This window comes from Salvelinus sp. IW2-2015, linkage group LG18, assembly GCF_002910315.2.
Source record: "Salvelinus sp. IW2-2015 linkage group LG18, ASM291031v2, whole genome shotgun sequence".
In the NCBI taxonomy this organism is placed as follows: Eukaryota; Metazoa; Chordata; class Actinopteri; order Salmoniformes; family Salmonidae; genus Salvelinus; species Salvelinus sp. IW2-2015.
Genome location: NC_036858.1, coordinates 307,116 through 318,442, shown reverse-complemented (window position 1 = coordinate 318,442; position 11,327 = coordinate 307,116). Strand labels below are relative to the sequence as shown.

General features: G+C 45.2%; 1 protein-coding gene across 1 annotated transcript; it reads right to left on the bottom strand.

Annotated features, from left to right (window-relative positions):
• Nucleotides 1–202: 202 nt before the first annotated feature.
• Nucleotides 203–4,032, bottom strand: c1d (C1D nuclear receptor corepressor). The gene is made up of 5 exons (XM_024008641.2): nucleotides 3,950–4,032; nucleotides 3,053–3,195; nucleotides 2,036–2,102; nucleotides 1,828–1,883; nucleotides 203–774 (listed from the first exon to the last, which is right to left on the bottom strand). The coding sequence occupies exons 2-5, from the start codon at nucleotides 3,188–3,190 to the stop codon at nucleotides 349–351; spliced, it is 687 nt and encodes a 228-aa protein (XP_023864409.1). The 5' UTR covers nucleotides 3,191–3,195; nucleotides 3,950–4,032; the 3' UTR covers nucleotides 203–348.
• Between the last annotated feature and the right edge of the window lie 7,295 nt (nucleotides 4,033–11,327).

The window sequence follows — 11,327 nt, the reverse complement described above, 5'->3', positions numbered from 1 at the left end:
AAAAACACCAGTGGATCATGAGTCCCGTGTCCATGGTAACAAGTGATAAGGCGCTGCTTGCACCTATCAGGTCCTTTCAGACAGGTGCACATAGAAAAGGGGGCCAAGATCATCCAGACATTTTGTCTGATGTTATGACAATGACTTCTTTAAAATGTTTGAAGAGTGGAAATAAACTAAAACAATTTGACTAACTGCCAGATCTTTTTTGTTGTTCTTTTATTTTACTTTATTTGTACTTTCTTTGTGTTCCTACAATAAAAACAAAGTAGAAAAAAAGAAAAGGGGACCAAGGAAACGTGGTAGAGGCCAGCAAGGAACCAGCCCCTGGTGTTGCACCACCTCCTCTCAGCTGAGTTTGGGTCCTTTTGACTGATGGCCATCAAAGCGTTTGTGCTGGCCGCGACCTGGCGTGCGGTGGCCGCGACCCGGAGTGTGGTGACCGCGACCCGGAGTGCGCTGGCCTCGACCCGGAGTGCGCTGGCCTCGACCCGGAGTGCGCTGGCCTCGACCCGGCGTGTGCTGGGGGGCACGGCCCGGCGTGTCCTGGGGGTCAGGACCCGGCGTGTCCTGGGGGTCAGGACCCGGCGTGTCCTGGGGGTCASKACCCGGCGTGTCCTGGGGGTCASKACCCGGCGTGTTCTTTGACTTCCCTTCCTCAAGTTTCCACAATGCGTTCCTGAGGAAGCGAGACATAGCTGCTTTGTTCAGACGGGCTGCTTTCCTCCTGTCAGTGATCTCCTTCACACGGTTCATATATGTCCTGATCCTCTCCTAGTCAGGTGACAAGAAAATACAGGATTTAGAAATTAAAATATTATATATGTCACCCATCTACGGTAGGCACCGAGTGTACAAAATATTAGGAGCACCTTCCTAATATTGAGTTACACCCCTTTTGCCCTCAATTTGTCGGGGCATGGACTCCACAAGGTGTCGAAAGCGTTCCACAGGGATGCTGGCCCATGTTGACTCCTGTGCTTCCCACTGTTATATCAAGTTGGCTGGATGTCCTTTGTGTGGTGGATCATTCTTGATACACACGGGAAACTGTTGAGCGTGAAAAACCAGCAGCGTTGCAGTTCTTGACACAAACCGGTGCACCTGGCACCTACTACCATACTACTACCACACCCTGTTCAAAGGCACTTAAATCTTTTGTCTTGCCCATTCACCCTCTGAATGGCACACATACAGAATCCATGTCTCAATTGTCTCAAGGCTTAAAAATCCTTCTTTAACCCGTCTCCTCCCCTTCAGCTACAGTGATTGAAGTGGATTCAACAAGTGACATCAATAAGGGATTATAGCTTCCCACTGGATTCACCTGACCRCGGTTACATGCAAACAATATGATWATTGTGGATAGTCAGCTTAATATAATAGCTTGTTTAAAATGTTTACATGCTATGCAAGAAGAACGATTTCCTAAACAATCATGTTTACATGGACATCTGAAATCAGACTACTGATGGGACTTTTGATAAATGCCGAAAATGTGTTTTAATCTGCGTATGCTTCCTTCCATTATAACCACACACACAGTGTACAAAACATTAGGAACACCTGCTGTTTCCATGACAGATGAGCAGAGTAAGGTGTTTACATGGCTAATGTTATGCCATACTCGGCCTTCAGCCATAATTTAATATTGAATTATTAGTGTGCATGTAAACATGCTCTGTCGTGGAAAGAGCAGGTGTTCCTAATGTTTTGTACACTGTGTATGTGGGGTTTTGAATGCAGGTTATGCAAGTTGACAATTGACTGAACAAAATAGGGTGGGATGAGTAGAATTCTCTTCAGGGTAAAAATGTAATATCTTACCAACTCTTGTTTGATTGCATGTTCTTTTGGGTTTATTCCTTGTGTGACCAAGTACACTGTAAACAACAAGAATGACACTGTAATTTAACATGGGGAGTGTTGTGGTGACAGTCATTTCAACATCTTTACACCCCAAAAAATGTGCAGACTGGATATAATTTGACAATATTAACTTGGATTTGCGTGCAGGAAAATGAAGCACACTTACTCCAGAAAAGAGAGTTGAGGGTATATGCAGACATCAGGTCCAGCTTGGCTTGTTCCAGAGGATCCAGCTATCAAGAAAACAAGAGACACATTGAGAGGGTTTGTTTTAGCTCGCCCAGTTCSATAGGTAGGCAGAGTTAAAAGTGATTTGTAATCGTTTTGTAACCAGGCTGCACCCCGGGCATGAGCTGGGAGCCCCGCTCAAGCCACTGGTGAAATTGGCTCAAAACTGATGTAGCCTATTGTCAAGCAGTAATGAGTTAGTATTCCCTGTTTTTACATGAATAAGTGTTTGATAGAAAACACACATGATTTATCTGCCTTCTGAAGGAAAACTATACTGAACAAAAATAAACACAACATGCAACAATTAACAATTTTACTGAGTTACAGTTCATATAAGGAAATCAGTCAGTCGAAATGAATTCCTTAGGCCATAATCTATGGATTTCACATAACTGGGCAGGGGTGGAACCATGGCATAGGCCCACCCACTTGGGAGCCAGGCCCAGTCAATCAGAGTTTTTCCACATAAAAAGGCTTTAATTACAGACAAATATATTTTATAGAAAATACATGTTGTAGCCTGTTTCTGAAGTATGCATTATGCTGCCTTGTTGACAATATGACCCGGAGCTGTAGATTTGATCAGGGCGCTATGTGCACCCCAGTTCAGTAGTGTAATTAAACCTCTTAAGTGGTGAGGGTTTAACAGCAGAGGCCTAAATATTGCTGTTCTGTTCGTTTGAATATGTGACCGACTCAGAGTGACATTCCCAATAATCAGGGGTGTATTCATTACGCCGATACTGTTGCAAAACTTTTTGCGTCAGAAACCATTTACTACAAACGGAAATAGTTTTGCATCAAAAACTAGTTTCTATTGGACAAATTCAGCTAGGTCTCTCCTCGTTTCGTTTGCTCCGTTTGGTTCTTAAGCGGTAATCGGCTGAATACACCGCAGGACTTCAGAACACTCAATACCAAGTCCTTCTACCATGTCAGTCTGAAAACATACTTTTTGCACCAGCTCATTTCTTGGCATGGATAGGATGGTCTGCACCATGTTGTTGACAGCACCGACTGATGACTCAAACCCTGTGAGCTGCTCCTCAATCTCAGTAGGGTAGTCTTCCACAGGGATGTCCTCTGCCATGTTGTCTGGGGAGATTGAGAMAGACAATTAACATTAGCTAGATAGATAGACATAGTACATTTTATTCACTTAGCAGAAGCTMTTAACCAGAGGGACTTAAAGTAGTGAGTGTACTGTAGACACTAGACAAGGTCGCTAGCTAGCTACTAATGATACCATGAGTCGTTCCACCTCAAAAATAACAAGAAAGAGGCTTGACACCCACAATCGCAGATTGTTCTGAAATCATTTTGGTTGTTAGAAACAGAAGATTAGCATTCCTGCAACATTATTTTGTTGAAATATAATTTGATTGCATCCAAATTGATAGGATTCATGTAATACTCAATATACAGTACTTTATTTATGTTTTCAATAAACATTTGAGACGGAACATACTTTAAACCTTAACAACAATCTAAACCAACCCGTCTGTTTTGCACGCGTCGGTTTTGTTGCTAAACAACCAACCCATCTATACCACCTGCTTTGATGTAGCGAAGATGAATAGGAAGAGGCGAAGCAATATCATAGATAATGTGGCTAAAATAGCTATGCTTATTGCTGGCTAGCTAGCTTATTGCTGGCTAGCTAACGTTAGCTTATTTCTGGCTAGCTGGCTTATTGCTGGCTAGCTAGCCTTTAAGCAAGCTACAGCTCAGCAAAAACACTTTATTCCCGTCAATGACAAATCCTCTCTCAACACTCCGTTAACTACTCATTGTTGAATAGTTTGTCTATTATTTTATCTGGTTACTGTAATAATGAGAAGCTAGCTACCTGTTTCTCCACACGTTGTAGTCCAACCGGAAATACATAGGCGGCAACATTCTCTTCTTCTATGTTTTGTGTTTCGCCTATCGACAATACACACCGATGCTCAATAACGCCCTCTACTGTGTTGGATTGCAGAAAACAAAATGTACATTCAATCGCTCAAGTGCATATTATGAGGGGCTATCCGGGCTATTTTAAAATTAAAGTTAGTAGAATGTGATTCATTTAGTTGGCATTGGCATAATAAACAGGACCGTTAACATAATTTGAGCACTAGCAAGCGCTGCACAGAGAGCAAAATTATGGTTTCCAACATAGACAGTGAGCGTCGGAGGAAACGCTGTAAAATATTCTACACTGTGGACATAAACCATAATTTGTTCTTCATGCTCTTGCAAATCAATGCATTTTTATTTTTCAGCTGTGTGGTGATAATTTAGTTTGATGGAATTTGAACTAAGGTTTGAATGGGGTTGAGATAGAGGTGGTAGCCGATTTTGACACCTCCAAGAAATATTGCATGGTCAACTACAACCTACATTTTCTGCAAACATCTATGATTACCTATTCAAATGAGAGGAGGATAGCCATAACCTTAAAACATTAAAGTACTATTCTAATGACTTATTCTATGACATGTAATGTGCTGGGGTTTTTTGTACCAAATTTAGGCACAATTTCATTCTACTGTAACTCAGTGAMTGTAATGCCCAAGGTTCCTGATAAAAACATGAATGTTTCAGTGAATGGAGAAAGTGATTCCCAACGTTCCCCATTGAWTGTTGGAGAAACTGTCGTCAGTATCAAGGTTTTATCAGCAGATGGCAGCAATTCTCAGGTAAGATGATTACACAGACTGCTACAGTATCTGCAAAATGTGTATGGAAACCTTTGGTAAATCTTTGTACTTTTGATAATGAYATCAACTATTCAATGAGGCCTAATGGATTAAAGAGTGTCTCTTTTCAAACCTCTTCCAGGTGTAATATGTGCTGGTCACATGAGCAGAATCCCATGGCTGTGGCTTTTAGGGATCTGAAAGAGCAGATCTAGTATGAATGTTCTGTCACTCTGACCGCCCTCTACAGAGTTACTATAACACAGGGGTATTCTAATCTTACCCTGGAGGTTCCCCAACCCTGTCCCCAGCCCACCATCCAGTGACAGAACAGCCGAGGCCCATTGCAATTTAGAATTTTCTTCAGATATATGGCATCCATTATCCATCATTTAACATTTGCTAGCACAGACTGGAATATGTTCCGGGATTCATCCAATGGCATTGAGGAGTATACCACCTCAGTCATCAATAAGTGCATCGATGACGTCGTCCCCACAGTGACGTACGTACATATCCCAACCAGAAGCCATGGATTGCAGGCAACATCCGCATCAAGATAAAGGCTAGAGCTGCCGCTTTCAAAGAGTGGGACACTAATCCGGACACCTATAAGAAATTCCGCTACGCCCTCAGACGAACCATCAAACAGGCAAAGCGTCAATACAGGATTAAGATTGAATCCTACTACACCGGCTCTAACGCTCGTCGGATGTGGCAGGGCTTGAAAACTATTACGGACTACAAAGAGAAACCCTGCCGCGAGCTGCCCAGTGACACGAGCCTACCAGACGAGCYAAATGCCTTTTATGCTCGCTTCGAGGCAAGCAACACTGAAGCATGCATGGGAAAACCAGCTGTTCCGGATGACTGTGTGATAACGCTCTTGGTAGCCAATTTTTATTTTTATTTTTTATTTCACCTTTATTTAACCAGGTAGGCCAGTTAAGAACAAGTTCTCATTTACAACTGCGACCTAGCCAAGATAAAGCAAAGCAGTGTGACAAAAACAACAACACAGAGTTACACATGGGATAAACAAACGTACAGTCAATAACACAATAGAAAAATCTATATACAGTGTGTGCAAATGTAGAAAGGCAATAAATAGGCCATAGTGGCGAAATAATWACAATTTACACTGGAGTGATAGATGTGCAGATGATGATGTGCAAGTACAGATACTCGGGTGTAAAAGAGCAAAAAAATAACAATGTGGGGATGAGGTAGTTTGGTGGGTTATTTACAGATGGGCTGTGTACAGGTGCAGTGATCGGTAAGCTGCTCTGACAGCTGATGCTTATAGTTAGTGAGGGAGATGTAAGTCTCCAGCTTCAGTGACTTTTGCWATTAGTTCCAGTCATTGGCAGCAGAGAACTGGAAGGAAAGGCGGCCGAAGTAGGTGTTGGCTTTGGGGATGAYCAGAGAAATATACCTGCTGGAGTGCGTGCTATGGGTGGGTGTTGCTATGGTGACCAGTGAGCTGAGATAAGGCGGGGCTTTACCTAGCAAAGACTTATAGATGACCTGGAGCCAGTGGGTTTGGAGACKGATATGTAGCRACGGCCAGCCAACGAGAGCATACAGGTCGCAGTAGTRGGTAGTATGTGAGCAAGACCTTTAAACAGGTCAACATTCACAAAGCGGGGCCAAACGGATTACCAGGACGTGTACTCAAAGCATGCACTGACCAACTGGCAAGTGTCTACACTGACATTTTCAACCTCTCTMTGACCAAGTCTGTAATACCTACATGTTTCAAGCAGACCACCATAGTCCCAGTGCCCAAGGAAGYGAAGGTAACCAACCTAAATGATTACCGCCCCATAGCACTCACGTCGGTAGCCATGATGGGCTTTGAAAGGCTGGTCATGGCTCATATCAACAGCATCATCCCGGATACCCTAGACCAGGGCTGCCCAACCCTCTTCCTGGAGATCTACCGTCCTGTGGGTTTTCAGCCCAACCCTAATTTAACACACCTATATCTACTTATTAACTGCTCAACAAGACCTTAACTAGCTGAAACAGACAGGCTAAATTAGGGTTGGACTGAAAACCTACAGGACAGTAGATCTCCAGGAAGAGGGTTGGACAACCCTGCCCTTTTACACCTGAATAAAAAGAACACCTATGTGAGAATGCTATTCATTGACTACAGCTCAGCATTCAACACCATAGTGCCCACAAAACTCATCACTAAGCTAAGGACCCTGGGACTAAACACCTCCCTCTGCAACTGGATCCTGGACTTCCTGACGGGCCGCACCCAGGAGGTAATGGTAAGCAACAACACGTCTGCCACGCTGATTCTCAACACTGGGGCCCCTCAGGGGTGCGTGCTTAGTCCCCTCCTGTACTCCCTGTTCACCTACGACTGCGTGGCCAAACACGACTCCAATACCATGATTAAGTTTGCTGATGACACAACAGTGGTAGGCCTGATTACCAACAATGATGAGACAGCCGATAGGGAGGAGGTAAGATACCTGGCAGTGTGGTGCCAGGACAACAACCGCTCCCTCAATGTGAACAAGACAAAGGAGTTAATCGTGAACTACAGGAAAAGGCAGGCTGAACAGGCCCCAATTATCATCAACAGGGCTGTAGTGGGGCGGGTCGAGAGTTTCAAGTTCCTTGGTGTCCACATCACCAACAGACCAACATGGTCCAAACACACCAAGACAGTCGTGAAGAGGTCATGACAACACCTTTTCCCCCTCAGGAGACTGAAAAGATTTGGCACGGGTCCCCAGATACTCAAAAAGTTCTACAGCTGCACCATCGAGAGCATCCTGACCGATTGCCTCACCCCCCGGTATGGCAACTGCTCGGGCATCTAACCGCATGTCTCTACAGAAGGTAGTGCACGTCAAGCGGTACCGGAGCGCCATGTCTAGGACCAAAAGGCTCCTTAACAGCTTCTACCCCCTGAACAACTCCTACCTATATGTACTTAATTTTCTTAATCTAGAGGCGGAAGAAACGCACACCTATTTAGGCGAGGTGCTGGCTAGCGGAGAAAAACACATGAAAAACTTTCTTTCTTGAACTGCATTGTTGGTTAAGGGCATGTGACAAATAAAGTTTGATTTTAAAGGAAGACTCAGAGTTACCTCTGCTGCAGAGGACAAGTTCATTAGTGTTAACCGCACCTCAGATTGCAGCCAAATAAATCCTTCACAGAGTTCAAGTAACAGACACATCTCAACACCAACTGTTCAAAGGAGACTGCGTGAATCAGGCCTTCGTGGTCGAATTGCTGCAAAGAAACMACTACCAGGTGAGGATGGTCAGTTTCCTCTGGACGGTCTGGAGAAGGCTGCCATCCACTATACCTCAGCCATCAAGCTCAAGCCCAAAGACCCAGGACTCCACTTCCTCCTGGAGTTGGCGGATGGAGGAGCGGATGGAGGATCTAGAACGGCAGGAGCCCGTCTCCTGATTCTGTAGCGTGAGGTAGCTTGATGTACAAGTACACCCCCTGGATAGGATGCTAATCTACCGCAGGGCCTGCGATTGGAAGGTACATCAATGTAGACATAAGCAATCCAAAGCATTTTAGAATTATTCCCTTTAAAACACACCCTTTATTCAAGAACATAACACATTTGAATATGTATATGAATCACTGCATTTCTTCTTCTTACATTTGAGTAATTTAGCAGACGCTCTTATCCAGAGCAATTAGGGTTAATTACCTTGCTGAAGGGCATAACAACGGAATTTTCGCCTAGTCAGTTCGGTGATTCGAACCGGCAATCCTTTCGGTTACTAGCCCAACACTCTTAACCGCTAGGCTACCCGCCGCCCTTCTTCCTTTTCCAGTCTGATGGCAACGGTGATGACCTGAGCAGTGCCAAGTCCACGGCACGTCAGGRTGACATCCTGGCACGCCTACCATGGAGAACCAGCTACAGGCCCTGGACACTAAGTACCACTAGTTGAAAGAGCAGAGCCAGTTGGGCAAGGCAGACTTTCATCCAGACCCTTGCATCTTCCTCTCCAAGAATGCAGGCAAGATCAGAGACACCATAMATACAATTACTAAGACAAACTCAGCAAAAAAAGAAACGTCCCTTTTTCAGGACCCTGTCTTTCAAAGATAACTCCAGATAACTTCACAGATCTTCATTGTAAAGGGTTTAAACACTGTTTCCCATGCTTRTTCAATGAACCATAAACAATTAATGAACATGCACCTGTGGAACGGTCGTTAAGACACTAACAGCTTACAGACGGTAGGCAATTAAAGTCACAGTTATGAAAACTTTGGACACTAAAGAAGCCTTTCTACTGACTCTGAAAAACACCAAAAGAAAGATTCCCAGGGTCCCTGCTCATCTGTGTGATTCTGCCTTATACATGCTGCAAGGAGGCATGAGGACTGCAGATGTGGCCCGGGCAATAAATTACAATGTCCATACTGTGAGACGCCTAAGACAGCGCTACAGGGAGACAGGATGGACAGCTGATCGTCCTCGCAGTGGCAGACCACGTGTAAGAACACCTGCACAGGATCGGTACATCCAAAACATTACACCTGCGGGACAGGTACAGGATGGCAACAACAACTGCCCGAGTAACACCAGGAACGCACAATCCCTCCATCAGTGCTCAGACTGTCCTCAATAGGCTGAGAGAAGCTGGACTGAGGGCTTGTAGGCCTGTTGTAAGGCAGGTCCTCACCAGACATCACTGGCAATAACGTCACCTATGGGCACAAACCCACCGTCGCTGGACCAGACAGGACTGGCAAAAAGTGCTCTTCACTGACGAGTCATGATTTTGTCTCACCAGAGGTGATGGTCAGATTCGCATTTATCGTCGAAGGAACGAGCGTTACACCGAGGCCTGTACTCTGGAGCGGGATCGATTTGGAGGTGGAGGTTCCATCTTGGTCTGGGGCGGTGTGTCWCAGCATCATCGGACTGAGCCTGTTGCCATTGCAGGCAATCTCAACGCTGTGCGTTACAGGGAAGACATCCTCATGAGGTATCCTTCCTGCAGGCTCATCCTGACATGACCCTCCAGCATGACAATGCCATCAGCCATACTGCTTGTCTGTGTGTGATTTCCTGCAAGACAGGAATGTCAGTGTTCTGCCATGGCCAGTGAAGAGCCCAGATCTCAATCCCATTGAGCACGTCTGGGGCCTGTTGGATCGGAGGGTGCGGGCTAGGGCCATTCCCCTCAGAAATGTCCGGGAACTTGCAGGTCCCTTGGTGGAAGAGTGGGGTAACATCTCACAGCAAGAACTGGCAACCCCTCCTCTGGTGCAGTCCATGAGGAGGAGATGCACTGCAGTACTTAATGCAGGTGGTGGCCACACCAGATACTGACTGTTACTTTTGATTTTGACCCCCCCTTTGTTCAGGGACACATTATTCMATTTCTGTTAGTCACATGTCTATGGAATGTCTTAGTTGTTGAATCTTATGTTCATACAAATATTTACACATGTTAAGTTTGCCGAAAATAAACGCAGTTGACAGTGAGAGGACGTTTCTTTTTTTTGCTGAGTTTATATTAAGTTAATGTAATGACACTACATACCTGATAATTTCTAGTCAGTGGGACTGACATTCTAGACAGATAGATTAGACTGGCACTGAGATCACAGGACCTGGCTCTCTGAGGAACAACCCCATTGACATGCATTACATGGAACAGAATCATCGGGGGGGGGAGTTGTATCCAACGGGCCCTGCTGAGGTACCTGGATCCAACGGTCCCTGCTGAGGTACCTGGATCCAACGGGCCCTGCTGAGGTACCTGGTCGCTGAGCCAAGACTTCTGGGACTACAACCTTCATGTGGGGCATCTGCTGCTGCGACAGAAGAGGCGTAGGGTCGTATTACAGCACCTCCAGACCGGGCTGACCCTGCGGCCCTCACTCAGGTCAGCACACTGTGGTACACCCATACTCACCCGACGGGCCGCGGTCCGGATCCAGACCCAGAACAAGGTCAATACAGACCGCTGGTCCAGACAAAAATAAATAATGTTATAGACAAAAATATAAATGCAACATGGAACAATTTTAACAATTTTACTGAGTTACAGTTCATATAAGGAAATCAGTCACTTGAAATACATTCATTAAGCCCTAATCTATGGATTTCGCATAACTGGGCAGGGGCGGAGCCACGGGTGGGCATAGGCCTACCAACTGGGGAGCCAGGCCCAGCCAATCAGAATTAGTTTTCCCCCACAACAGAGCTTTAACAGAAAGAAATACTCAGTTTCATCAGCTGTCCGGTTGGCTGGTCTCAGACGATCTTGCAGGTGAAGAAGTCGGATGTGAAGGTCCTGGGTTGGCGTGGTTACACATGGTCTGCATTTGTGAGGCCGGTTGGATGTACTGCCAAATTCTCTAAAACGACGTTGGAGGCGGCTTATGGTCAAGAAATTAACATTTAATTCTCTGGAAACAGCTCTGGTGGACATTCCTGCAGTCAGCATGCCAATTGCACACTCATTCAAAGTCTAATCTGTAGCACTGTGTTGTGTGACAAAACTGCACATTTTAGAGTGCCCTTT